The 25,295-nt window shown below is 40.6% G+C and overlaps 2 protein-coding genes across 4 annotated transcripts in view; both read left to right on the top strand.

The window, feature by feature from the left end:
* The window catches only part of ANKRD55 (ankyrin repeat domain 55), a 133,917-nt gene that overhangs the window by 34,045 nt on the left and 74,577 nt on the right, over positions 1–25,295 (top strand). The window contains exons 1-3 of one of the 2 annotated variants that reach the window (XM_064375989.1): positions 7,635–7,677; positions 9,661–9,783; positions 19,838–19,968. In XM_064375989.1, coding sequence (XP_064232059.1) covers positions 7,653–7,677; positions 9,661–9,783; positions 19,838–19,968 — 279 coding nt within the window. In that variant the 5' untranslated portion in view covers positions 7,635–7,652. Of the gene's footprint in view, positions 1–7,634; positions 7,678–9,660; positions 9,784–19,837; positions 19,969–25,295 lie in introns of those variants that run through there. The other variant, XM_064375988.1, reaches the window with a different exon arrangement.
* Positions 11,107–12,108, top strand: LOC105720656 (transcription factor BTF3-like). Of its 2 annotated transcripts, XM_064375775.1 has the most exons (2): positions 11,107–11,887; positions 11,945–12,108. In XM_064375775.1, exons 1-2 carry the CDS (start codon positions 11,503–11,505, stop codon positions 11,989–11,991), a joined length of 432 nt encoding a protein of 143 aa, XP_064231845.1. In that variant the 5' UTR covers positions 11,107–11,502; the 3' UTR covers positions 11,992–12,108. The 2 variants fall into 2 exon arrangements, with proteins under 2 accessions (XP_064231845.1, XP_064231844.1); XM_064375774.1 differs by having other exon boundaries at positions 11,107–12,108.

Here is a 25,295-nt window from a genome sequence, read left to right as displayed (position 1 = left end):
ATGATTTATAATACTTTGGGTATATACCCAGTAATGGGATTGCTGGGTCAAATGGTATTTCTATTTCTAGATCCTTGAGGAATCGCCACACTGTCTTCCACAATGATTGAACAAATTTAGACTCCCACCAACAGTGTAAAAGCGTTCCTATCTCTCCACATCCTCTCCAGCATCTGTTGTCTCCAGATTTTTTAATGATCGCCATTCTAACGGGTGTGAGATGGTATCTCAATGTGGTTTTGCTTTGCATTTCTCTAATGACCAGTGATGATGAGCATTTTTTCATGTTTGTTGGCTGCATAAATGTCTTTTTTTTTGAAAAGTATCTGTTCATATCCTTTGCCTGCTTTTTGATGAGGTTGTATGTTTTTTTCTTGTAAATTTGTCTAAGTTCTTTGTAGATTCTGGCTATTAGCTCTTTCTTTGTCAGATGGGTATCTTGCAAAAAATTTTTCCCATTCTGTTGGTTGCCAGTTCACTCTAATGATAGTTTCTTTTGCTATGCAGAAGCTCTTAAGTTTAATTAGATCCCATTTGTCTATTTTGGCTTTTGTTGCCATTGCATTTGGTGTTTTAATCATGAAGTCCTTGCCTATGCCTATGTGCTGAATGGTATTGCCTATGTTTTCTTCTAGAGTTTTTATGATGTTAGGTCTTATGTTTAAATCTTGAATCCATCTGGAGTTAATTTCTGTATAAGGTGTACGGCAGGGGTCCAGTTTCTGCTTTCTGCACATGGCTAGCCAGTTTTCCCAACACCGTTTATTAAACAGGGAATCCTTTCCCCATTGCTTGTTTTGGTCAGGTTTGTCAAAGATCAGATGGTTGTAGATGTGTTCTGTTACTTTTGAGGCCTCTGTTCTGTTCCATTGGTCTATACCTCTGTTTTGTTTACCAGTACTATGCTTTTTAATTACTGTAGCCTTGTAGTATACTTTGAAGTCAGGTAGCATGATGTCACCAGCTTTTTTGTTTGTTTGTTTGTTTGTTTGTTTGTTTGTTTGCTTAGGATTGTCTTGGTTATGCAGGCTCTCTTTTGGTTCCATATGAAGTTTAAGGTGGTTTTTTCCAGTTCTGTGAAGAAGGTCACTGGTAGCTTGATGGGGATAGCACTGAATCTATAAATTACTTTGGGCAGTATGACCATTTTCACTATATTGATTCTTCCTAACCATGAGCACGGAATGTTTCTCCATCTGTTTGTGTCCTCTCTCATTTCCTTGAGCAGTGGTTTGTATTTCTCCTTGAAGAGGCCCTTCATGTCCCTTGTTAGTTGTATTCCTAGGTATTTTATTCTCTTTGTAGCAATTGCGAATGGGAGTTCACTCATGATTTGTCTGTTTGTCTTTTATTGGTGTATAGGAATGCTTGTGATTTTTGCACATTGATTTTGTAACCTGAGACTTTGCTGAAGTTGCTTATCATCTTAAGGAGATTTTAGGCTGAGACGATGGGATCTTCTAAATATACAATCATGTCATCTGCAAATAGAGACAATTTGATTTCTTTTCCTAACTGAATACCCTTTATTTCTTTTACTTGCCTGATTGCTCTGGCCAGAACTTCCAATACTGTTGAATAGAAATGGTAAGAGAGGGCACCCTTGTCTTTTTTTCTTTTTTTCTGACCTGCCCCCGCTCCCAACCCCGGCATCCTTGTCTTGTGCCAGTTTTCAAAGGGAATGCTTCCAATTTTTGCCCATTCAGTATTTCTGACATCAGCTGAGGCTCCCTGTTGCACCTTCTGGTGGGGCAGAAAGGGAGACGAGATGAGGACCAGTGACTTTTGCGTCTCTGGGCAGCCGCAGACGTGGCTCCTGGCTGCTAACTGAGGCCACCCGCTTCACCCAGATCGTTTCCTGGCAGCCGCAGCCCACATCTAACTTTTAAATAAAATGTAATCTACATGTCTTCACATGTTTCTCCCTTTTTCTTCATGTTTCTTCCATTTTCTACTCTCAGAGTCTCTCACCCTGTGTGCATTCTGGAATCTCTCTTTATGTACCCATATATAAGTCTGTTTAGCTTTCAAGCAGTTAGAGAGGCAAGACCATTCAAAACATGCTCCTCATGTAAGCAGTGTGGAAAGGAAGAAAGACAGATGATGAATAGATGAGAGAGATGGAGATAGGAAGGAGACAAGGAAGGATTTAGGTATTGTTTGTTTATGCAGATCTTTTAGAAATCTTAATAAGTGGGTTTCTGATCTCCAGTAGAAAAAAATGTGCCTGCCCTCATTTTCAATTCAATTAGGACCATCAGTCATCCTTATCTTTGTACTTGTTATTTCTACATCATGCTTCCTCATTTCTACAGAAATTCTCTGACAGTTTCCAAGTTTGTGCCCAATTATTTGCACTGACTGCAATTTAGATTGGCTGTTTCCAAACAACCTCTAGGGAAGCTCCTTCATTTCCTAATTCGTCTTTGCGCTGTGGTTTAGTGTCCTATCACAGGGCCAGAGGAATTCTGAAGTACATGCTGTTCTGCTTCACACGTCTTCCTTTGCTCCCTACTCTGTGCCTCACTCTGTATCTAAATTCCTTCTAAACAGGTCTAGTGGCCATCTAGCCAAGAGGGGTCATCTTCAGTGACAGGAAGCTCACTACCTCTTGAGGTGGCCCAGACAATTTTTATAAGCTCTAATCATAGTTAAAATATCTGTCTCTCTGTCACTCTCACCCACTGTTATTTCTAACCACTGAAGTCTCACAGAGCAATTTAACCATAAAATTGTTTGCATAAAACCCCTTCAAAAAATAATTATATTTACAATAGTATGAGAAAGAACAAAATACTTAAGAATAATCAAAGAGGTGAAAGACTGGTACACTGAAAACTAGAAAGCATTGCTGAAGGAAATTAAAGAAGACACCAGTAAATGGAAAGACATCTTGTGTTTCATGAATTAGAAAACCTAATGTTATTAAGATGTCAATACCATCCAAAGCAATCTACAGATTCCTTATAATCTCTGTCAAAACCCCAATGATATTTTCTGCAGAAATAGAATATCATCCTAATATTCATATTGAATTTCAAGAGACCCCAAAATAGCCAAAACAATCTTTAAAAAGAACAGTTGGAGGTTTCACACTTCCTGATTTCAAAACTTAATACAAAGCTACAGTAATGAAAACAGTATGGTACTGACATACAGGCAGACATATAGATCAGTGGAATAGAACTGAAAGTCCAGAAATAATCCCATACATCTATGGTCAAGTGATTTTCAACAAGAGTGCCAAGACTATTTAACAGGGAAAGAATAGTTGCTGTGACTTGAATGTTCCCACTGAAAGTCGTGTTGAAATGTAATTGCCATTGTAAGAGTATTAAAAGGTGGAGCTTTTTAGAGGTGATTGGCCTATGAGGATTCTGCTCTCATGAATTGATTAGTACTGTTATTTTAGGAGTGGATTAGATATCTCTGGCATGGGTAGCTGATAAAAACAATGAGTTTGGCCTGACTTCCTCTTCTGTCTCACGTGCTCGCTTCTGCATTTCACCCTTCTGCCATGAGATCATCCTCACCACATGTTGGCACCATGCCCTTGGACTTCCTAGCCTCAAGAACCATGAGCCAAATAAGTTTATTTATAAATTACCCAGTTTATAGTATTGTGTTATAACAGCAGAAAGCAGAACTAAGACAATAGTATTTTCAATGAGTGATGTTTGAAAAACAGGATAGTCACATGGAAAAAATGTATTTGGATCCTTACTTTACACCATATATAAAAGTTAACTGGAAATGGATCAAAGACCCAAACATAAGACCTAAAACTATGAAATTCTTAGAAGAAAGCATAGGGAAAAGATTCATGACATTGGATTTGGCAATAATTCCTTGGCTATGACATCAAATGCACAGACAACAAAAGAAAAAATAGACAAATTAAACTACATCAAAATTAAAAGCTTTGTCATCAAAGGACACTATCAACAGAATAAAAAGGCAACCCACAGAATTAGAGAAAATATTTGTGAACCATATATCTCATAAAGGTTTAATATTCAGAATATATAAACAACTTGTACAACCCAAAAACGAAAAGTCAAACAACTTAATTAAAAAATGGGCAAAGGATTTGAATAGACATTTCTTGAAAGATATGGTATAGCCAATAAGCTCATGGAAAAATGCTCACTGTCACTAATATTAGAGAATTGCAAATCAAAACCACAATGACATACCACTTCATCCTCATTCAGATGACTATTTTTTAAAAAACCCAAACAATAAATAGTAAGTGTTGGCAAGAATATGGGGGAATTGAAACTCTTGTGCACTTTGGTGAAAATATAAAATGGTGCAGCCATTTGGAAGACAGTATGGTGGTTCCTTCAAAAATTAAAAATAGAATTATCACATAATCCAACAATTCCACTTCTGAGTATATACCCAAAAGAATTAAAAACAGGAACTCAAAAAGATTTGTAGACCCAGTTCACAACAGCATTATTCACAATAGCCAAAAGATGGGAACAACCCAATTGTCCACTGACAGATAATGAATAAACAAAATGTGGTGCATACATACAATTAAATATTATTTAGCCTTAACAAGGAAGACAACTCGGACACATGCTACAACATGGAGGAAACTTGAGGACAATATGCTGAAGGACAAATGTTACTGATTGCACATACATGAGGTGCCTGTAGTAGTCAGATTCATAGACAGAAAGTAGAATGGTGGTTTCCAGGGATTGGGGACAGGAAAGAATGGAGACTTACAGTTTAATGAGTACAGAGATTTGGAAGATGAAAAGATGGGTGGTAGTGATGGTTACATAGCAGTGTGAATGGACATAATTAATGTTTTGAACTGTAAGTATACTTAAATCATTAAAATTTAAAATTTCATGTATCTTTTACCACAATTTTTTAATTAAAAAAAAAAAAACTCTTGGCTGGGCACGGTAGCTCACGCCTGTAATCCCAGCACTTTGGGAGGCTGAGGCGGGCAGATCACGAGGTTGGGAGTTCAAGACCATCCTGGCCAACATAGAGAAACCCTGTCTCTACTAAAAATACAAAAATTAGCTGGGCGTGGTGGTGTGTGCTGTAGTCCCAACTACTCGAGAGGCTGAGGCAGAAGAATCACTTGAACCCAGGAGGCAGAGGTTGTAGTGAGCTGAGATTGCACCACTGCACTCCAGCCTGGGCGACAGAGCAAGACTCCATCTCAGAAAAAAAAAAAAACTCTTTAAATCTCTGAAGGCTACTATCATGACCCCATGGAATAATCTTCAGAGTAGACACATTTATTTCCTTCAACTATTCTTCATGTAACATGACTGAAGTCCATTCATACCTCTAGCCACTCACCTCTGAATGTTCTCCAGCCATTATAGCCCTGTTTAATTGAGGCCGTAGACCTCAATATGACATTGACCAGTTAAGAATGGAAAAGATCTATCACTGCCCTCAATATGGCTACTAGATTTGGTAATTCAGCCAGACTTCCTACTAATTTATTACAATCCTGTTTATTTCTATAGAGCTAATTTTCCAACTAAAACTCCAAGTTCTTTTTTTAAAACGTTTTATCAGTCAGAACTTTTTCAGTGATTAAAAAGAAAATCCAAACAAATACACAAAACCTATGTAAATTGACTTAAGCTGGAGGTATCACATAACTTGACTTCAAATTATACTACAAGGCTATAGTAACCAAAATAGCACAATACTGGTATAAAAACAGACACGAAGACCAATGGAACAAAACTGAGATTCCAGAAACAAATTCACACATTTACAATCAACTCATTTTTAACAAAGGTGCCAAGAACATACATTGGGGAAAGAATAGTCTCTTGAATAAATGGTGCTTGAAAGACTAGATATCTCTATGCAGAAGAATAAAACTAGACCCCTATCTCTCACCATATACAAAAGTCAAATGAAAATAGTTTAAATATTTAAATGTAAGTCATGAAACTACCAGAAGAAAACATTGAAGAAATGCTTCAGGATATTGATCCAGGCTAAGATTTCTTCTTTTTAGGGGGCGGGGGGAGGCATGGGGGCAGAGAAAAGCTCTCCACCTTTCTCTGGTAAGAGAAAGATGTCACCAGGTAAGATGTCACCAGGTGGCTTCCAGGTTCATGGGTGGTAGAATAAAGCAACAGTATTGTTCTCAACAACCCCAGTCAACATATCAAATGTATCATATCATTGCTTTTCATGGACTCTAACTGGGTCACATCCCTGAATCAGTCTCCATGGCCAGGCTACTGCTAGTGCTGAGTGTCTTAGTTCTAAGCCACATGTTCTGCCCCTGACCAGGTATGTAGTCAATTCCACTGAATCAGCCTGTGGGCTAGAAGAGGAGAGGAGGTAGTCCCTAGAGAATAATCAGGTTAATCTTATCAACAGAGAGAGGGGATGTTGAGTGCAAAAACTACAGACTCAATTAATTCAACTGGATATTTTGTGGACTAAGATATGTTACTCTACCTTTAGCCCTTAAATACCATCTCATTAGACTTCTGGCAAGATATTTTGGGGATCATAATTCTATCAGGCAATGCATTTATTGTTTTTCTCAGCTGTATGTAGTTGACAGTGTGATGAATGTGCCTTGCATATTGTATTGCACTCAGTGATGAATGGATTGGAAATACATTTATATCTGTTATATAAGCACATTATGTAATATATAAACAGGCTGTTAAACACAGAGCCCCTCAACCCACTACCAAAATCTTCCTTCTGAAGTGACACCACCAGCATCTTTGGATGTGGTCACACAACTGGATACCAGCCCCATCTTTGTCCTATTTCTGGGCCCTACTTCTTGTGCTAGATAAATTGTGAGACATCTTAACAACATGTCTAGCATCCTGGGAAGGTTCCTAATGGAGACTTAATGTTCTGTGCAATGTATGGACTCTTCACCTAGTCATCATCAACAGGAGACTTTTTGTTCCTCATTTCCCAGATTTCTCATGCTTTCTAAATACACCAAAAAAAAATTTTTTTTAAGTAGCAGTAGTCATAGCAAAGTATATACACTATTATATCCCAGGCCTTGCTCTAAAAGCACACAGAACTAAATATTAACTCATTTTTTTCCTTACAACAAACTTATAAGAGAGGTAGGTAGTTGTCATAATCATCATCATTATTATCTTCATTTTAAAGACAAAGAAACTGGTCAGGTGCAGTGGCTCACGCCTATAAATCTCAGGACTTTGGGAGGCCAAGATGGGAGGATCATTAGAGACCAGCCTGGGCAACATGGCGAAACCCATCTCTACAAAAAATACAAAAATTAGCTGGGCATGGTGGTGCATGTCTGTAGTCCCAGCTACTCAGGAGGTTGAAATGGGAGGATCACTTGAGCCTGGGAGGTTGAGGCTGTAATGAGCCAAGATCACGCCACTGCACTCCAGCTTGGGTAACACAGTGAGACCCTGTCTCAAAATAAATAAATAAACAAACACACACATGGAAACTAAGGCCTGGAGAGGGAGCCAGCCCAAGCCACACAGCTGGTCAGTGCAAGCTGGGACTGCTGCTGAAGTTGTCTGGCTCCATAGTCCTTGTGCTCATCACAGGAGTGGCATTTGACCTTGACACCTGTCCTCTCCCACTTCTGGCCCCCAGGCAAACGTGCAAGTGAGTCTGCCTCAAACAAACAAATGGAAACCACAAAATGCTACCTGGGTAAGAAAACAGTTTGTTGTCATAAGTGAATCATTTCCAATAACAAGTTCCCTTGGGGACAGACAGGTCAACCAGCTAAGAGTCATTTATGACTTCCCAAAAATACTGGGACAGAGACACCAAGCCAAAGGGTTAGGACCACTGCCAACTAAAGATCAATTAGAACTGAAAACTAAAAGGTATCTTTGACATAATGTCCACATTAGCAGAAAAACACAACTTGAGAAACCTTTTCTTACACACATATTTTTTCCCTGAACAATGGCTATGCTGATGCTTGAGGGGCAATGGGGACATGCATGGGAGGAATTGTGTGAGTAAACTGGTCATGCACAGCCTCTCTCTGGAGGTCTCCTCATCATGAACAGGACTCCCTCCCAGTCCTGCCTGTGTTCCACTTAACCCATAGATCTTTCTTTTTTTTTTTTTTTTTTTTGAGATGGAGTCTTGCTCTGTCACCCAGGCTGGAGTGCAGTGGCACGATCTCAGCTCAGTGCAACCTCTGCCTCCTGGGTTCAAGTGATTCTCTTGCCTCAGCCTCCCCAGTAGCTGGGATTACAGGCATGTGCCACTGCACCCAGCTAATTTTTTGTATTTTTAGTAGAGATGGGGTTTCACCACATTGGCCAGGCTGGTATTCAACTACTGGCCTCAAGTGATCCTCCCACCTTGGCCTCCCAAAGTGCTGGGATTACAGGAGTGAGCCACTGTGCCCAGCCCCACTTGACCCATAGTTCTGTCGTCACCTTTTTTTTTTTAAGGCAAGGTCTCACTGTGTCGTCCAGGCTGGAGTACAGTGGCACAATCATAGCTTACTGCTTGAACTCTGGGGCTCAAGCGATCCTCCTGCCTCAGCCTCCTGAGTACCTAGGACTACAGGTACCCACCACCATGCCTAGCTAATTTTTAAATTTTTTGTACAGAGAGTCTCACTGTGTTGCCCAGGTTGATCTCAAACTCCTGGGCTCAAGCCATCCTCTCACCTCAGCCTCCCAAAGTGCTGAGATTACAGATGTGAGCCATCATGCCTGGCCTAATGTTGCCTTTAACCATACTATTAGTCGGTTCAATCGTGCACAAAGGCATAATGCAGGTGGCTACCAAATTCAAAGGAGTTGCCTACAGTTCTGTTTCTTCTGGGAATTCCATCTCATGAAATCCCAGGTGGTTGAAATGAAAAGACTTTCATGAAGGGACAACTTGCAGAGATGAAGCAGGGCTGAAAGAGTGAACTAGGGATGCTGAATCTCCACAGACTAACGTCAATGGGAAGCCGTTCCCATCCTTACAGCTAAGGAGGATGGAAGGGGACAGTGTTATCAGGGAGCCCAGTAGGGACTGGCTCTGCAGAAAGAGCCTCCTGATGGGAGAGAGGTGGCTCCTGCCAAACACTGCACTAGGGGAGGGCAGGAAGAAATGCGCCATCTCTCTCTTCTCCCCATCAGGTTCCTGCTGGTGCCTCCCATGGGCAAGCAAGAAGGTGAGGGATCCTGGGTGGGGCAGTCGGCAAGGGTCAGCCCTCAGGGTACAGAATAGGGCGGTAAAGGTTGCTGAGTACATCTGGAGAACAGAGAGGGGAGAGCACAATGTCTCTTTCAAAGGTGGTGAACTGAGTCATTGAGGAAAACAGGAATATGTTTCAGATCAAAAAGGACAATGCAGAACCAAGATGAGGACCCCACTTTCCCTCCTGGGCTCATTGATTTCAAGAAGCCTGAATACCTGGAAAGAATCAGAAAATCTCAAATGACGTCCAATCCCTCAGGTTTCTTTCCAATACACAGCGATGTTACAAATGGCACGCAGTGATCCGCCTTTCTTCAGAAGTGGTGAGGGAGTGTGTGGCCAGGATGACTCAGTCTTCTGCCTGGATTCACTTGAGAAGTTTTACTGAATCACTTGTGTGGGTAACAACTTGGGTATTGTTATTCTTTCAGAGAACTGGCTCCACGCACTCACTTTGTGTCTGTTTGATGCATAAAGGTGACTCATCTGAGGAAGTTGATCTGACCATGGTTTATCAGGCAGCCTCTAATGGAGATGTCAACGCTCTGACTGCAGTCATTCGGGAAGACCCTTCTATCCTAGAATGCTGTGACAGCGAAGGTGAGATACGTGTGCATTTTGAATCCAGAATGTTCTGCTCTATTTTTTTAGAGATGGCTTTCAGACATGAGCAATGTTAATAAATGTATATCTGACCAGCCATTTTGATACTGTGGCTATGTGCAGATATCTTGGTATTTCTTTAAATAAGGGGGACAGATGCAAAGTTTCAGATTCTTTTACATCGCCTCTGATAAAGAAGTCATCAGTTTGAGTTTGTTTTCAATATCTTTGCATGAATGACCGAAATAGATAGGTCAAGTAGTTAGGAAAGGGTATGGAAAGAGCAGGCTACTTTTGGTAGCAACGGATGTTGAGAAAATGTGACTGTAAAAGGCAGAGAGCAAGGATTTCTGCTCCTGGGAAGATGGAGTAGATGCACTTCTTTCCTATTCTTTCTGCTAAATACAACTGAAAACCCTGGACTTTCTGTATAAACATAAAGACTCTGGAAGATGAAGAGAAAATGTCCCACTGGCTGAGAACTTCTGACCCAAGGAATGACATGACGGTAAGTTCCCAGGGTTTTCTTTTGGCTTGACTATCCCAGAACTGATGCTGAAGAAGCTAGCAACCCAGAAATGTCAAGAGGCACTGAACAGAAAAACCACAACAAGAAGAAAAGCCTTCTCTCTCTGGCAAAATGACCAGGAAAGGAACAGCCTAGAAACACAGAAAACTTTTTAGACAATAAGTCCCTACTCCAACCAAACACCACAAAAAGGCATGGGGCCCTAGCCCCACTCATTCCAGCAAAGACTAAGTAGGAAACCTGGATTTCTAATGGCACCTTGCAATAATGAGGTGGCATCCCTTTATTTCCCGTTTACAGTAGTGTCCATGGAAGCCAGCTAAAATAGAAGGTTTAAGTAAGATTAGGAATCTCTAATATAATACCCCAAATATCCAAGTTTCAATAGAAAATTACGTGTCATAACAAGAAACAGGAAGAGTCCAACTGAATAAAAAAAATATTGACCAGGCATGATGGCTCATGCCTGTAATCCCAGTGCTTTGGGAGGCTGAGGCGGGTGGATTATCTGAGGTTAGGAGTCTGAGACCAACCTGACCAACATGGAAAAACCCTGTCTCTACTAAAAACACAAAATTAGCCAGGCACGGTGGCACATGCCTGTAATCCCAGCTACTCAGGAGGCTGAGGCAGGAGAATCGCTTGAACCTGGGAGGCGGAGGTTGCAGTGAGCTGAGATTGTGCCATTGCACTCCAGCCTGGGCAACAAGAGTGAAATTCTATCTCAAAAAAAAAAAAAATCAACAGATGCCAATGAAAGAGATGTTAGAATTATCTAACAAAGATTTTCAAATAACCGTAACAAAAATGCTTCAATGAGCAATTGAAAACATGCTTAAAACTAAAGAAAAAAAGTCTAAGCAAACAAATAAAAGATATAAGGGAAAACCAAATGAGAGTTTTTAAAAATAAAAAATACAATCATCACAATGTTAAAACTTGGTAAATAAGCTCAGCAGCAGAATGAAGATGCAGAGGAAAGGATTAATGAATTTGAAAACAGAACAATAAGAAATAGCCAATAAAAAATAGATAATCTGAAGAGCCCTATAATTAGAAAATTGACTTCGCTCTTCAGCTGCCATCTTGCATCCCTGCGTGTGTGCGCCTAATTTCAGTTGGTCCACCCAAGACCCCCTGAGCACCAACCGTAGTCCCCCACGCGACCCCTTATCCGCTTTGACAAGATGAAAGAAACAATCATGAACCAGGAAAAACTCACAAAACTGCAGGCACAAGTGCGCATTGGTGGGAAAGGAACTGCTCGCAGGAAGAAGAAGGTGGTTCATAGAACAGCCACAGCAGATGATAAAAAACTTCAGTTCTCCTTAAAGAAGTTAGGGGTAAACAATATCTCTGACATTGAAGAGGTGAATATGTTTACAAACCAAGGAACAGTGATCCACTTTAATAACCCTAAAGTTCAGGCATCTCTGGCAGAGAACACTTCCACCATTACAGGCCATGCTGAGACAAAGCAGCTGACGGAGATGCTACCCAGCATCTTAAACCAGCTTGGTGCAGACAGTCTGACTAGTTTAAGGAGACTGGCTGAAGCTCTGCCCAAACAATCTGTGGATGGGAAAGCACCACTTGCTACTGGAGAGGAGGATGATGATGAAGTTCCAGATCTTGTGGAGAATTTTGATGAGGCTTCCAAGAATGAGGCAAACTGAAATGAGTCAACTTCTGAAGATAAAACTTGAAGAAGGTACTGGGAGCTGCTATTTTATATTATGACTGCTTTTTAAGAAATTTTTGTTTATGGATCTGATAAAATCTAGATCTCTGATATTTTTTTTTTTTTTTTTTTTTTTTTTTGAGACGGAGTTTCGCTCTTGATACCCAGGCTGGAGCGCAATGGCGCGATCTCGGCTCACTGCAATCTCCGCCTCCTGGGTTCAGGCAATTCTCCTGCCTCAGCCTCCTGAGTAGCTGGGATTACAGGCACGCGCCACCGTGCCCAGCTAATTTTTTGTATTAGTAGAGACGGGGTTTCACCATGTTGACCAGGATGGTCTCGATCTCTTGACCTCGTGATCCACCCGCCTCGGCCTCCCAAAGTGCTGGGATTACAGGCTTGAGCCACCGCGCCCGGCCGATCTCTGATATTTTTAAGCCCAAGCCCCTTGAACACTGCAGCTCTTTTCAGTTTTTTGCTTATATACAATTCATTCTTTGCAGCTAATTAAGCCAAAGAAGCCTGGGAATCAAGTTTGAAACCAAGGTTAATAAAGTTCTTTGCCTAGTAAAAAAAAAAAGAAAAAAGAAAATCGACTTCATTATTTTAAAATCCCCCCCAAAAATATATCTTCAGGAATGGATTATTTCACCAGAGATTTGTGATCCTCCCACCTCACTCTCCCAAAGTGCTAAGATTACAGATATATATGAGCCATCACACCTGGCAGATTTCTACAAACTTTTTTTAAATAATTTTTTTTTTTTTTTTACTTTAAGTTCTGGGGTACAAGTGCAGATCTTGCAGGATTGTTACATAGGTATATACGTGTCATGGTGGTTTGCTGCCTCCATCCCCCCGTCACCTACAAACTTTTAAAGGATAGCCAACATCGATCCCACATAATCTCTTCCAAAAAAGAGAAGATAAAAAAACACATCTCAGTTATGTTTATGAGCTAGTATTACTTTGCTATCAAAACCAGTCAAAGATGATGTAAAAAATAACAATAATAAGCCTATAGACCAGTAGTCTTCATGAATGTAGATTAAAAACACTTAACCAAATATTAGCAAATAGGATTCAGTAATATACAAAAATAGGCCAGGCATGGTGGTTCAGGCCTATAATCCCAGCACTTTGGGAGGCCAAGGCAGGTGGATTGCTTGAGGTCAGGAGTTTGAGACCAGCCTGGCCAACATGGTGAAACTCCGTCTCTACTAAAAATACAAAACAGCTGGGTGTGGTGGCACACGCCTATAATCCTAACTACTGGGGAGGCTGAGGCACAAGAATTGCTTGAACCTGGGAGGCGGAGGTTGCAGTGACCTGAGATTGCCCCACTGCACTCCAGCCTGGAAAAAAGAATCATACACCATGACTAAGTAGCGTTTGCTTTAGAGATGTTAGGGATGTAAGACTGCTTGACTATTTGAAAGTCAGTGTAAGCCACCAAATTAACCAACTAAGGCAGAAAAATCACATGTTCATATCAATTAATACAAAAAAAGCATTAGACAAAATTTAACACATTAATAATAAAAATCTCAGAAAAATAAGAATAAAGGAGAGCTTCTTCAATATAATGAAGAGTATCTACAATGACAACAAAAACCCTAGAGCTAAGATTTTACTTAATGGTGAAAGTCTGAGTACTTTGCCCCTAAGACCTGGAACAAAGTACGAATGTCCACTCTCATCACTCCAATTCAGTATAGTGTAATAGAGTGCAAAAGGGCAAGAAAAGGAAATTAAAAGTATACACCTTTTTTTTTTCTTTTCTTTCTTTTTCTTTTTTTTTTTTTTGACAGAGTCTCACTCTGTTGCCCAGGCTGGAGTGCAGTGGCACGATCTCGGCTCACTGCAACCTCTGCCTCCCAAGTTCAAGCAATTCTGTCTCAGACTCCCAAGTAACTGGGAACACATGCGATCACCACTGCACCCAGCGAATTTTTTATTTTTAGTACAGACGGGGTTTTGCCATGTTGCCCAGGCTGGTCTCGAGCTCCTGACCTCTCAGGTGATCTGCCTGCCTCGGCATCCCAAAGTGCTGGGATTATGGGTGTGAGCCACTGCGCCTGGCCAAAAGCATAAATCTTGAAAAGGAAAAAAATAAAACTGCTACTTTTTGCACAATTTGATTGTCTTCAGAGCAAATCCTAAGGAATCTACTAACATATATCTACAACTGAGTTCAGCAAGGTCACAGGATAAAAGATCAATATAGAAACCTAAGTTGTATTTCTGCTTACTAACAATGAATATGCAGACATCAAAATTTTAAACTATAATACCATTTAAAATTACTCAATAAAAAGAAACATTAAGGTATAAATATAACAAAATATGTGCAGAACTTATATGTTGAAAACTATAAAGTGCTAATTAAATAAAAGATCTTAATAAATGGAAAGGCATACCATGTTTGTGGACTAGAAGGCTCAACATAGTAAACACACAGTGCTCTTCAGATTTCTCTACCGGTTAATGCAAATTCTGAAAAGGATATCTTGACATGGGATGGAGACTACAATTTCTACCAAACCCTAGCAAGATTTTTTGTGTATATAGACAGATTAGTTAAAATGTATATAGAAATACAAAGGAACTAGGATAGTTAAAACAATTTTGAAAAGGACTAGAGTGGAAGGAATCAGTATCCCCAGTTTCAATACTTATACAGTTACATGCTACAGTTTGAATATGTTCCCCCAAATTTCATGTGTTGTAAACCCGGTCCCCAGTGCAGTAGCATTGAGAGGTGGAACCTTTAGGAGGTTGTTGGGACTAATCCACTCATGGGTCATTGTGGAAGTGGGTTAGTAATCATGGGAGTGGGTCTGTTATAAAAGCTAGTTTGGTCATCTCTCACGAGTCCCCTTGCCATGTTATACTCTGCCACCTCAGGACTCTGCAGAGAGTTCCCACCACCAAGAAGGCCCTCACCCAATGTGGCCCCCTCAACCTTGGACATTCCAGCCACCAGAACTGAAAGAAATAAAATTCTTCTCTTCATAAATTACCCAGTCATGGGTATTCAGTTATAGCAACAGAAAACAGACTAAGACAGTACAAAAATCCAAACTAGCTGGGTTAATCCATCTAGAGTATTCAAAATTATGCCTGATACATAATAAGCACTCAATAAATACAAGCTATTGTTGCTTTTGGAATTTCATAACCATACTGTAATTAACCTTGCACTACCCAGGACACCACAATGAGTCTCAAAGTGGTTAAGTTTCTTAGGTAAAGTTTCATAGCTAATAAAATAGCTGGAACTGGAACCCAAATATTCTGTGTCCTTGGTCGGTGCTCTTTCTGCTCCTTATCTTATACTGCAGATGTTTTAAAGTTCTTGAACACTTTACCATGTGGTAAAGTGGATCATTTAAGGACACAAGATGCTGAGGCTACCTTCCTGCACACCTTACCTGACCAAGTTGCTCCACCCTTTATTTTGTGTATTTTATTTCAAATATAAAATATTTCGCCAGGCGCGGTGGCTCACGCCTGTAACCCCAGCACTTTGGGAGGCTGAGGTGGGCAGATTATGAGGTCAAGAGATTGAGACCATCCCGGCCAACATGGTGAAAACCCATCTCTACTAAAAATACAAAAATTAGTTGGGCGTGGTGGTGCATGCCTGTAGTCCCAGCTACTCAGGAGACTGAGGCAGGAAAATCGCTTGAACCTGGGAGGCGGAGGTTGCAGTGAGCCGAGATGTCACCACTGCACTCCAGCCTGGAGACACAGCAAGACTCCATCTCAAAAAACAAAAACATAAAGTACAGAGAATAACATGTCAAACTGCTATGTACCAACCACCCAGAATTTAATAATTTTGACAATTTGCAATTCTTTCCTTGAATTTTTTAAAGGAAAAAAATTACAGAGCAGTTGAAGGCCCCTTTTGTCCTTTTCCGATTCCACCCCTTTTCCCTTCATTCCTCTAAAATAACCACTATTCTGAAGTTGGTGTGTATCTTTCCTTTTTCCGTTTTTCTGCTTTAACCCATTTTTTCTGGGTTTATAGCAATCCATTGTTATTTTGATTTATAAAATTTACATAAATGATAGTGTGTTGTTTTGCAATTGGCTTTCCTCATTCAAAATTATGTCTTCAGGAGTTATTCAAGTGAATCTGGATTAATTTCACTCAGACATTTTAATTGCTCTATGACATTTATTTGCACAAATATAGTTTATGTATTGCTCCATTAAATGTTCATTTATGCCATTTCTTGTTAGTTCAATTTTTGATTATTCATCTTTGATTATGTCTCTTTGTTCATCAGTGTGAAAGTTTCTTTATGAAATAAACTTATTTCATAAGGGAATTACAGGGTTATAAGGTATGAGCACCTATAATTTTATTAAATGTTGCCACATTTCTCCCCAAAATGGTTGTCCCAACTTATACTTTAATCAACAGTATGTAAGAGTTTCCCAAATCCTTGACAATACCTGGCGTTTCAGATGTTTTATAATTGCTAATCCAACACGTATGAAGTGGTTTCCCAACGTCATATTAATACATATACCCTAATTATTTTATTTATAATCTTTCATATGTTTACTGACCTGTGTCTGCTCTCTCTCAAATTGCTTGTATGTATATATATCTATTTATTTCCTCCTACATTGTTTCTTTCTTTCTGATTGAATTATTGGTGTAATTTAGGTTAGCTCATAATTTTTTCTTGGTTTTATGAATTAACCTCCCAATCTGTAGCTAGCCTTTTTAGGTCATTTATGGTATCTTATGTAATACTGAAAATTTTAATTTGAATATAATTGGATTTAATAAAATGCTTTCTTTATATTTGCAGTTTTTATGTCTTCTTCAGTAAGGCCTTACTAGTCTTATTGTTATAAAATATATTCATCTATACATTTTTTAAATTGTTAAATTTTGTTTTTCATATTTGGTGTCTAAGCCATCTGGAAAGTATTTATGTATGATGTGAATTTTAGATCTAATTTTAATGTATTCCTTTTGTATACCCAGTTTGTCAGCACCATTTATTGAATACTTTTTTTTTCCTACTGATTTATGATGTCACTTTGGTCATATACTGAGTTCCCCAATAGGTCTGAGTATTTCCTGGACTTTTTCTTCTGTTCTGTTGATATATTTATTGTTTTAATTACCATGGCTATATAATTAATCTTGTTGGTTCAAAAAGCAATAATCCTCTTTAGTTCTACAGTAAAATTGTCTTGAAATTTTTTTTGGCACTTTATGCTGCCAGATAAATTTTAGAATTTTTTCAAGTTTCACAACAGCTTTGTTGAGTTTTTATTAGACTTGCAATGAATGTATAGATTCATTTTCAGGAAATTGATAGCTCTATTATATTGGGTCTTTCCCTTCATAAACATGGTACATCTTTCCATGTGTAGTTCTTCTTTTATGTCACCCAATAAGTCTTATAATTTTTATCCACATAAGTCTTGCTTTTCTTCAGTTAGATTTATTCCTAAGTACCTTATTTTTGTTGTTGTTGCTATTGGTTTTTGTTACTTTTCCCACTGCTTTTGTTTAAGGAAGATCTTTTCTTTTACATATTAATTTTACATACAGGAACAGTGCTATATTCTCTTACTTGTTTTATTTTGAGGGTCTCTTTTTTCTATTTTCTACAGGGACAAATGTACCAACTTAAAATAAATTTTGGAACCCATTTGGAGATAAATCTGTCACTCCTTCCTAAACCTCAGTTAGAGACACCTCAGGAAAATTATTTTAAAATGAAGAAATATTTGGGCCAGGTGCAGTGGCTCATGCCCATAATCCCAGCACCTTGGGATATTGACAGGGAGGATTGCTTGAGCCTGGAAGGTCAAGGCTGCAGTGAGCCATGATTGCACCACTGCACTCCAGCCTGGGCAACAGAGCAAGATGCTGTCTCTAAAAAAAAAAAAAAAAAAAATTTGTTCAGTAATCATTTGGTTATGCATTTCAAAATTGCTGTTTAATATCTTCCCAGTACCAGGTACAGTGGTTGGTACTAAGGATTCAAAGATGAACATGAGAGATGTGGTTCCTTCCACTTTGAATTTGTAGCTTAGAACAGACAAGTTTTAAACACATAATTATGCTAATCAACACATAATTATGAAATGAATTGTTAAAAGAGTTACTAGAGAAAAATATAGGATGATAAAAATTATAACATGGACATCCAATTCAGAATGGAGGGTCAGGAAGGTATTCCCTGAAAAACTTTATAGGTAAGCTAGGCTCTCAAGATAGATGTAAATTAGCCAGACATAGCATGTAATTTTATGAAAATAGTATCTAGGAATTCCTTAGCTTTATTTACTGAGCATTTCAGATTCACAGATTGCTTCAATAATTGCCTTTTGCAGCACGTCCATTTTTTCTTTCAATAGTTATAATTACCACTTGTTGACAGGAAGAAAGGAAGGGAGGAAGGGAAAGGAAGGAAATTTTGCAACTATTTTAAGACACAGCACTTCATTGCTGCTTTTTCCCAGTACAGATGACTAAAAGAGTTTTAGAAGGAAAAAAATTGGAGAGAAATTGAGTTGCAGTTGCCAACTGCAACTCAATTTCTGGTGTCCTAGGGACTGCACTGCAAAGCTCATCACTCCCTCCTGGCAATGTTCAAATTCAAATATTAAAGAAAACTTTGGAAAAAGGGACACTTAGAAGTTAAGACTCAGCCACAACTCTGAACTCGGTGTTCTCACAGTGAAAACAGAAATCTTAGCTGGGCACGGTGGCTCACACCTGTAATCCCAGCACTTTAGGAGGCCAAGGTGGGCGGATCATGAGGTCAGGAGATCGAGATCATCTTGGCCAACATGGTAAAACCCTGTCTCCACTAAAAATACAAAAAAAAATTAGCTGGGCGTCGTGATGCATGCCTGTAGTCCCAGCTACTCTGGAGGCTGAGGCAGGAGAATTGCTTGAATTCAGGAGGTGGAGATTGCAGTGAGCAGAGATCGTGCCACTGCACTACGGCCTGGGTGACAGTGTAAGACTCCGTCTCAAAAAACAAACCAAAACAAAACAAACAGGAATCTTGGGATGTACCCTTCTCAGGGATCTCGGAGGGTCATAGCTTGCAGTTTATCTGGAAAAGAATCACCACCTCCAATCCAGACATCTACACAAGTCTCAGCTGGGCAATGGGCAGATCTGACGTTTGATTTCTTCACCTGAAGAAATGAGAAGAACCTGGATCCTGCCCCATGAGACTGGCTTATTCCAACAACCCTGCAAAGTTCATCAGAATGTGTAATTTTATCTCGATTTTTATTCAGGAAGAAAACACATAAAAAACTAAATACCTTGGGCTACATTGGTTCTGAAAACAGAGAAGCATTTTCAGTACAGGTGGCCACTTTTTCAGCAAGAATGTGTGCAATCCAAGGCTGGGTACCATCACTGCCCCTTAGCACCCGCTACCTCCAATGACAATGTGCTGAACCCATCTGCCCAGACAGAGCAGCTTTCCAAAGTCACTCCCAGATTCTAAGTGGTTCAAACCAAGTCATGATAAATCTGCCTGTTATGTCTTAAATTATGCTGATCCCTGACACAGTCAAAAACAGTTGTTGTCATCTACCCAAAATGTTTTACCCAGCCAATTATTGCAAAATTGCAAAAGATTGAAAACAGCCAATAAAAAAATACAGTTTATATAGATGTAGCAACAATCGGCTTCATCTCCCTTCAATCCCATATAATTCAACAGCTGCGTTTGTATTGCAAACAGCAAAATAAATAAATAAACAGGCCAATAAAGACTGCTCATCAGTTTCATGAGTCAAACATGTTTAAAGGCTGTTGCAATGTCTCGTTCCAGGATGCACGCCCTTGATGCATGCGGTTTCTGGACGTCAAGTGGACACAGTGAAGCTGCTGTTGAAAATGGGAGCCAATATTAACATGCAAGATGCTTACGGTCGCACGAGCTTATGCCTGGCCACCTACCTGGTACTGACTTGTGTCTGTCGCAGGGGCTAAGGAGCAGGGTAGGCTAAGGGTGTCATTATGGGGTCCCACTTGCAGAGGAGCGTTCTTGGATCTGTGCAGCTGGCTAAAGGAGATAGAACTTGAAGCTTTACTCCAATCATCTTCAACATTTATAACCCCACTTAGAGCTGGTTTCATGAATTGGGAACATTTTGGATCTTCCTAACAATCCTCTAAGATAGAGGTGATATGGCCATTAGGGAAACATTCTTTTCTATCTTAACAGCATCAGAATTTCCCTCAGGCTATTTCTGGACACACTTGGTGCATCTAAGAACAATCTTCCTAAATAACTCCAAAAGGGTGGGAACACTGTGAAGATCCAGTTGACATCTGCGGGGTAGGATTGGTTGAGTAGAAGCTTGAGGCTGAGGAATGTGGAGAACATTGATAACTGCGGAAGGTGGTGGGAGGGACGGGGAGATACAGAACGGGGGAGACATAGCAGCCTCTTAAAGGGACAATGCCAAGCAGAGGACTCAGCCCACAATCAGGGCTCAATTTAACAACTGTGTCGTAATGCCAGTTCTCACCAGGAGAGATTTCAGTTCAGCATTTCCCAACATTAGAGCAAGCTTTGTTAAGCCTTACTGAAAATCCTCAAGACCTTCTCCTCTCAAACTCTTCCTGCAATCTTTTTGGGAGGTCCTAGGGCTGCCTTGAGTCCATGTCAAACAAGTCCTAACCACCACATGGGGGTCACCCTTCTCCTTCCTCTCCAGAGAGGTACCCAGAAATCTTTACTGTGACCACCATTGCTGCCAATGCAGCTTCTTGTATTTGCTATGCCTTGCATTTGCTATTGCTGCCCACTGGTGGTGGTGAATTCACCCTGGACCAGATGCACTGAAGGTGTCCTGCTGAATTAAAACACTTCCCTTTCCCAAACACCACCCCTTTCTGCCATGAGCTAGCATAGATTGCAATGAACCATTGCCCAATTCTCACAGAGATTTTCTTTAGAGTCAACTTTTTCATTTTCTATTTGTACCCTCTCTCTAGAACTCACATGCAAACCTGGGAAGAAATTTTCAAACTGTGGTCCACAGATCTTTTGTGCCAATATCCCTTGGGGTGCTTGTTTCAAATGCAGGTGCCAGCTGGTCTGATAGTAGAGAGTCATCAGAACTTATTAACCTTAGTGTCAAATGCAGGTGCCAGTGTATACCCAAGATCTCCCGAGTCAGATACGCTGGGAGCAGGACTGCGGTAATTGATGTTGGGGGAGTCTGCATGTTAAACAAACCTCCTTGGCAATTTTTTAAATCTTGCCCATCAAGTTTAAAAGTCACTGGTCTGTGCATATTAGCCGAAGTCGCATATCTCAGACAGATATATGGCTGTCCTCCTAGCCCCTCCCTTCTAGCACATGCTTTAAGAACTGCTCTTGCTATGGACTTTTTCAGTGTCTGAGCTGAAGAAAAGAGAAAATGGGGATTATAGAATATAAAGTGAAAGCAAACTGTGCCCCTTTCAAAGTTCAAAAATTCAAAATGTTACTGAGGGAATGTGTTCTCTTTCCGGGTCCACAAAGGAGCATAGTTTTAAGGGCAAGAACTTCCCAGCGCCATGCCCCCTCCCATCTCTCTCCATCCAGAGGGAGATTTAAGGGTCTCTGCTTTAATTTTCGGGGGCGTGGGAAAGGGTCAAAAGTCAATCATTCCAGCTGAAGTTCCAAGGAACTCCTTTTATTGGCCAGAGGTCTCGGAGAAGGTGGGGGTTCCTCCTAGGTTAAAAGTCCCCTTCTTCCTCACCCCTTTGGACTCCGTGTTTGGGTCCCCTTCCATGAACACTCCCTTCGTGGAAGCGGTCTTTCTCTCTCCTGGATTTCCCCTCTGGAGTCGCCTTCCACACTCTCTAGTGGAAGCCTGTCTTCCCCTAAACTCCATCTCTCTCTCAGTTCCCTTCCACTCAGTGTGGAAGCTGCTTTCCTCTCCCAGGTTCCATCTTTCTGGATTCTCTCACTCAGTATGAGGGGAGTTTTCCTTCTCTGGTTTTCTCCCTCTGGGAACCCTTTTCACTCAGTGTGAGAGCGCCTTTTCTTTCTCTCATTCGGTGTGGGAGCTAGCTGTTTCTTTCACTCTTTCTCCTTTTTCTCTCCCTACCTAAATAAAGCACTATCTACAAACACGTTTGAGTCTGGCGTTTACCGCGCAGTGTGCCGTGGTCTCCTCTCCCATTCTTGGGGATTGATAGACCAAGAACCTGGAGAAACGTCCTCTCAGGGGAACTGAGGGCTCCCCTGAGCCCCTGAACCCCAACATTACATTACAATTATTTGACTAGACAGTTATGCAAGAGACTGGGAAGAAAGACTCCTCTAAATCACAGTGAATAATGATGGACAATCTTGGACCCTAGAAAGTTAACATCTTTGCCGACAACTCTTTCTAGGAATATATTCTAAGGCGCTGCATGAGGTGAGTCTGCCAGCAGGACACCATGTGGTGCCACCTTTTTAACTCTGCCCCATCTCCATGTGGCTCCCCAAGGCAGAGCTCTCCGTCATTCTGCTGAGTCTCATGAGAAGTGGGTGTCCTGGAGACTGCCCTGCGAAACTCATCACTCCCTGCTGGCAATGTTCAAATTCAAGTATTAAAAACTTGGCAAACGGGACACTTAGAATCTAAGTCTCAGCTACAACTCTGAACTCAGTGTACAAAAAAACTTATCACAGATATGTCAAACTCAAATAAAATATGTAGATATGAATCTCTACTGGGATTACTCCTGTAATCCCAGCCCTTTGGGAGGCTGAGGCAGGTGGATCTCCCAGGGTCAAGAGTTCGAGACTAGCCTGGGCAACATGGTGAACCCCGTCTCGACTAATAATACAAAACTTAGCCGGGCATTGTGACACACACCTGTAGTCCCAGCTACTTGGGAGGCTAAGGCAGGAGAATCACTTGAACCCGGGAGGCAGAGGCTGAGTGACCCGAGATTATGCCACTGCACTCCAGTCTGGTCTACAGAATGAGTCCACGCCTCAAAAAGCAACAACAAAAAAAAAGTAGGGCATGGTGGCTCACGCCTGTAATCCCAGCACTTTGGGAGGCTGAGGCAAGTGGATCACGAGGTCAGGAGTTGGAGACCAGCCTGGTTAACATGGTGAAACCCCATCTCTACTAAAAATATAAATATTAACTGGGCGTGGTGGCAGGCATCTGTAACCCAGCTACTCAGGAGGCTGGGGCAGGAGAATCTCTTGAAACTGGAAGGCGGAGGTTGCAGTGAGCTGAGATCGCGCCACTGCACTCCAGCCCAGGCGAAAGAGGGAAACTCCATCTCAAAAAACAACAACAACAAAACAAGAATTGCAATTCGGGGCATACACACAGACCAGGTGGCCCTTGATATGTCCAAAGAATGAAGAGGAAGTTGTAGGTTTTATTAAAAGAAGAAATGTCATCTATTGTTTTTCCAGAAACTTCATTGGCACTCCTCGAGTTTTGGGGAGCTGGCAAGCTCTGATTGCTGAGTGACGATGGTGGGTAAAATTCGTCTTTGAGTTGCGGCAGGTTTTTCAGAAGCCATTAGGTAAAACCAGTTACAGGTTAGGACAGGCAGTTTCGGCAGCCAGGCTTACAGAGAATCCATGTGGGGAGCAATGTTATTCGCCCTGCGTGCTTTTTTCCCCGGCTTCTGAACTCTGGTTTAGTAGTTAAATACAAGAAGGACCCAATTCAAATGATCGGATTTCACAGTTGTGCCACCTTGGTTAGGTATCTCTTTGTACTTTCTCCCTCATTTGTAACATGTAATAAAAAGAGAATGCCCATCACTGCTGAAGAAGAAACACTTGGGGAATCAGCCAGAACATAGTGGGTATAAAACTCATTTGTTGGTTCTTAATAGCGACTGACCAAGGGTTTCAGATAGTATATTCAATGGTTTTCTTCTTTTTTCTTTTTTCTTTTTTTTTCTTTTGATTTTAATTTTTTCTTCCTTTTAGAGCCACTGCAGGAACATACTTTTTTTTTTTTTTTTTCAGAAAACCATTGACACACACAGAGTTCCAGGAAATGTTGCAAAATGGTTTTTAAAAGTGTTTCAAACTTTCCCCCACCAAAAGATCTGCTTTTCAAAAACTGTAAACTTTTGGCAACTCTGAAATTTGCCCAGCGTGCCTTGCTTTTGGGTCTCTGGGTTTAATTTCTCCTTTTAATATGAGAACTTGATGATTTAGACATTAACAACTAAAAACAGATTTCATGCATCAGTAAACTATGACTCAAGACTGGAAATGTCAGAAAAACACTTGCTTCTATTTAAGCCTTAGATATTATTGGTCAATTCTACAAAATTATATTCAATATTTATACTCTGAGTTTTGATGTGTTTTTGTTGATTTTCCTTCCACAGTTTTCAAAACCAAAGGGTTCTTTTCTTATCATTATCATCCTTCTTCTCCATGCGTTTATTAACATTTTGATTTTTATTGCTTTGAATATTGGGGGGAAAATTTTTCAGTCATCTTTCTCATTTTACTGGGTAATTTTGAGGTTTACCTAGACACAAATGCAGAAAGATGGAAAGCCTGTTCTGAACTGAACAAAATAGAGGGTTATCCTATTTTTCTTCATAATAATAGTTTCATCTATTTTTAAGTCTACTTACAACTGGGCAAGTAACCCAAGCCATTCTAGATGAATGTAGGAGACATTCTCTTTAGCACGTGAGCCAAACTTGGTTATCAACAGGTATGGGTCAGTTAAAGCAGCATGGGAGGAAGGGCTAGCCTGAAATTATACCTGGCCTTTGAAATGGGAGAGACAGTGAGATGATGACCCAGGAGTAAGTGTTGACAAAGGAGGAGAACCATGAGTTGTGGCCATATCAGGTCTCAATCTGGACAATTAGTAGACAGCAGGTTTCAGCAGTTCACACAAAGTTTCTTGGGGAATTTAAAGGTGGATAAAACATAGCAATGGAGAACCTTTGGAGGGTGCTGGTAATGTTCTGTTTTTAGGGATTCAAGCTGTCAGCATCAGAAAGATTAGTCAACAAGGTGGCAGGGTCCCAGCCATTGGAGTGGAGCTCAGATTAGACTTCTAGGCATTGGGAGGGGGACCGACTTGATAAGCAAGGTGCTGTGCTTATGGTTATGAGAAAAGGAACTTGCACTAGAGGATCAAGCCCCATTTATCATGCAGTCTGAGCTTATAAGTGTAATACCAGTGAGTGGCCCTAGAAACGGGGAGGGGGAGATGAAGAGATTTTAAGGTCAGTCTGCATCTGACAGGGTAAAGGTCCTCCCGTAAACCTGGGAATCTGTACCTCAAGACCTT

The sequence above is a fragment of the Aotus nancymaae genome, unplaced genomic scaffold (genome assembly GCF_030222135.1).
Source record: "Aotus nancymaae isolate 86718 unplaced genomic scaffold, 86718_ANA_hifiasm-v0.15.2.pri h1tg000014l, whole genome shotgun sequence".
NCBI lineage: Eukaryota > Metazoa > Chordata > Mammalia > Primates > Aotidae > Aotus > Aotus nancymaae.
Note: the sequence above shows the minus strand (reverse complement) of the source record. Positions and strands in the feature narration are given on the sequence as shown.

Excerpts from the sequence above, each read along its gene's own strand:
- LOC105720656 (XM_064375774.1), top strand. The coding sequence starts at position 11,503 with ATGAAAGAAACAATCATGAACCAGGAAAAACTCACAAAACTGCAGGCA.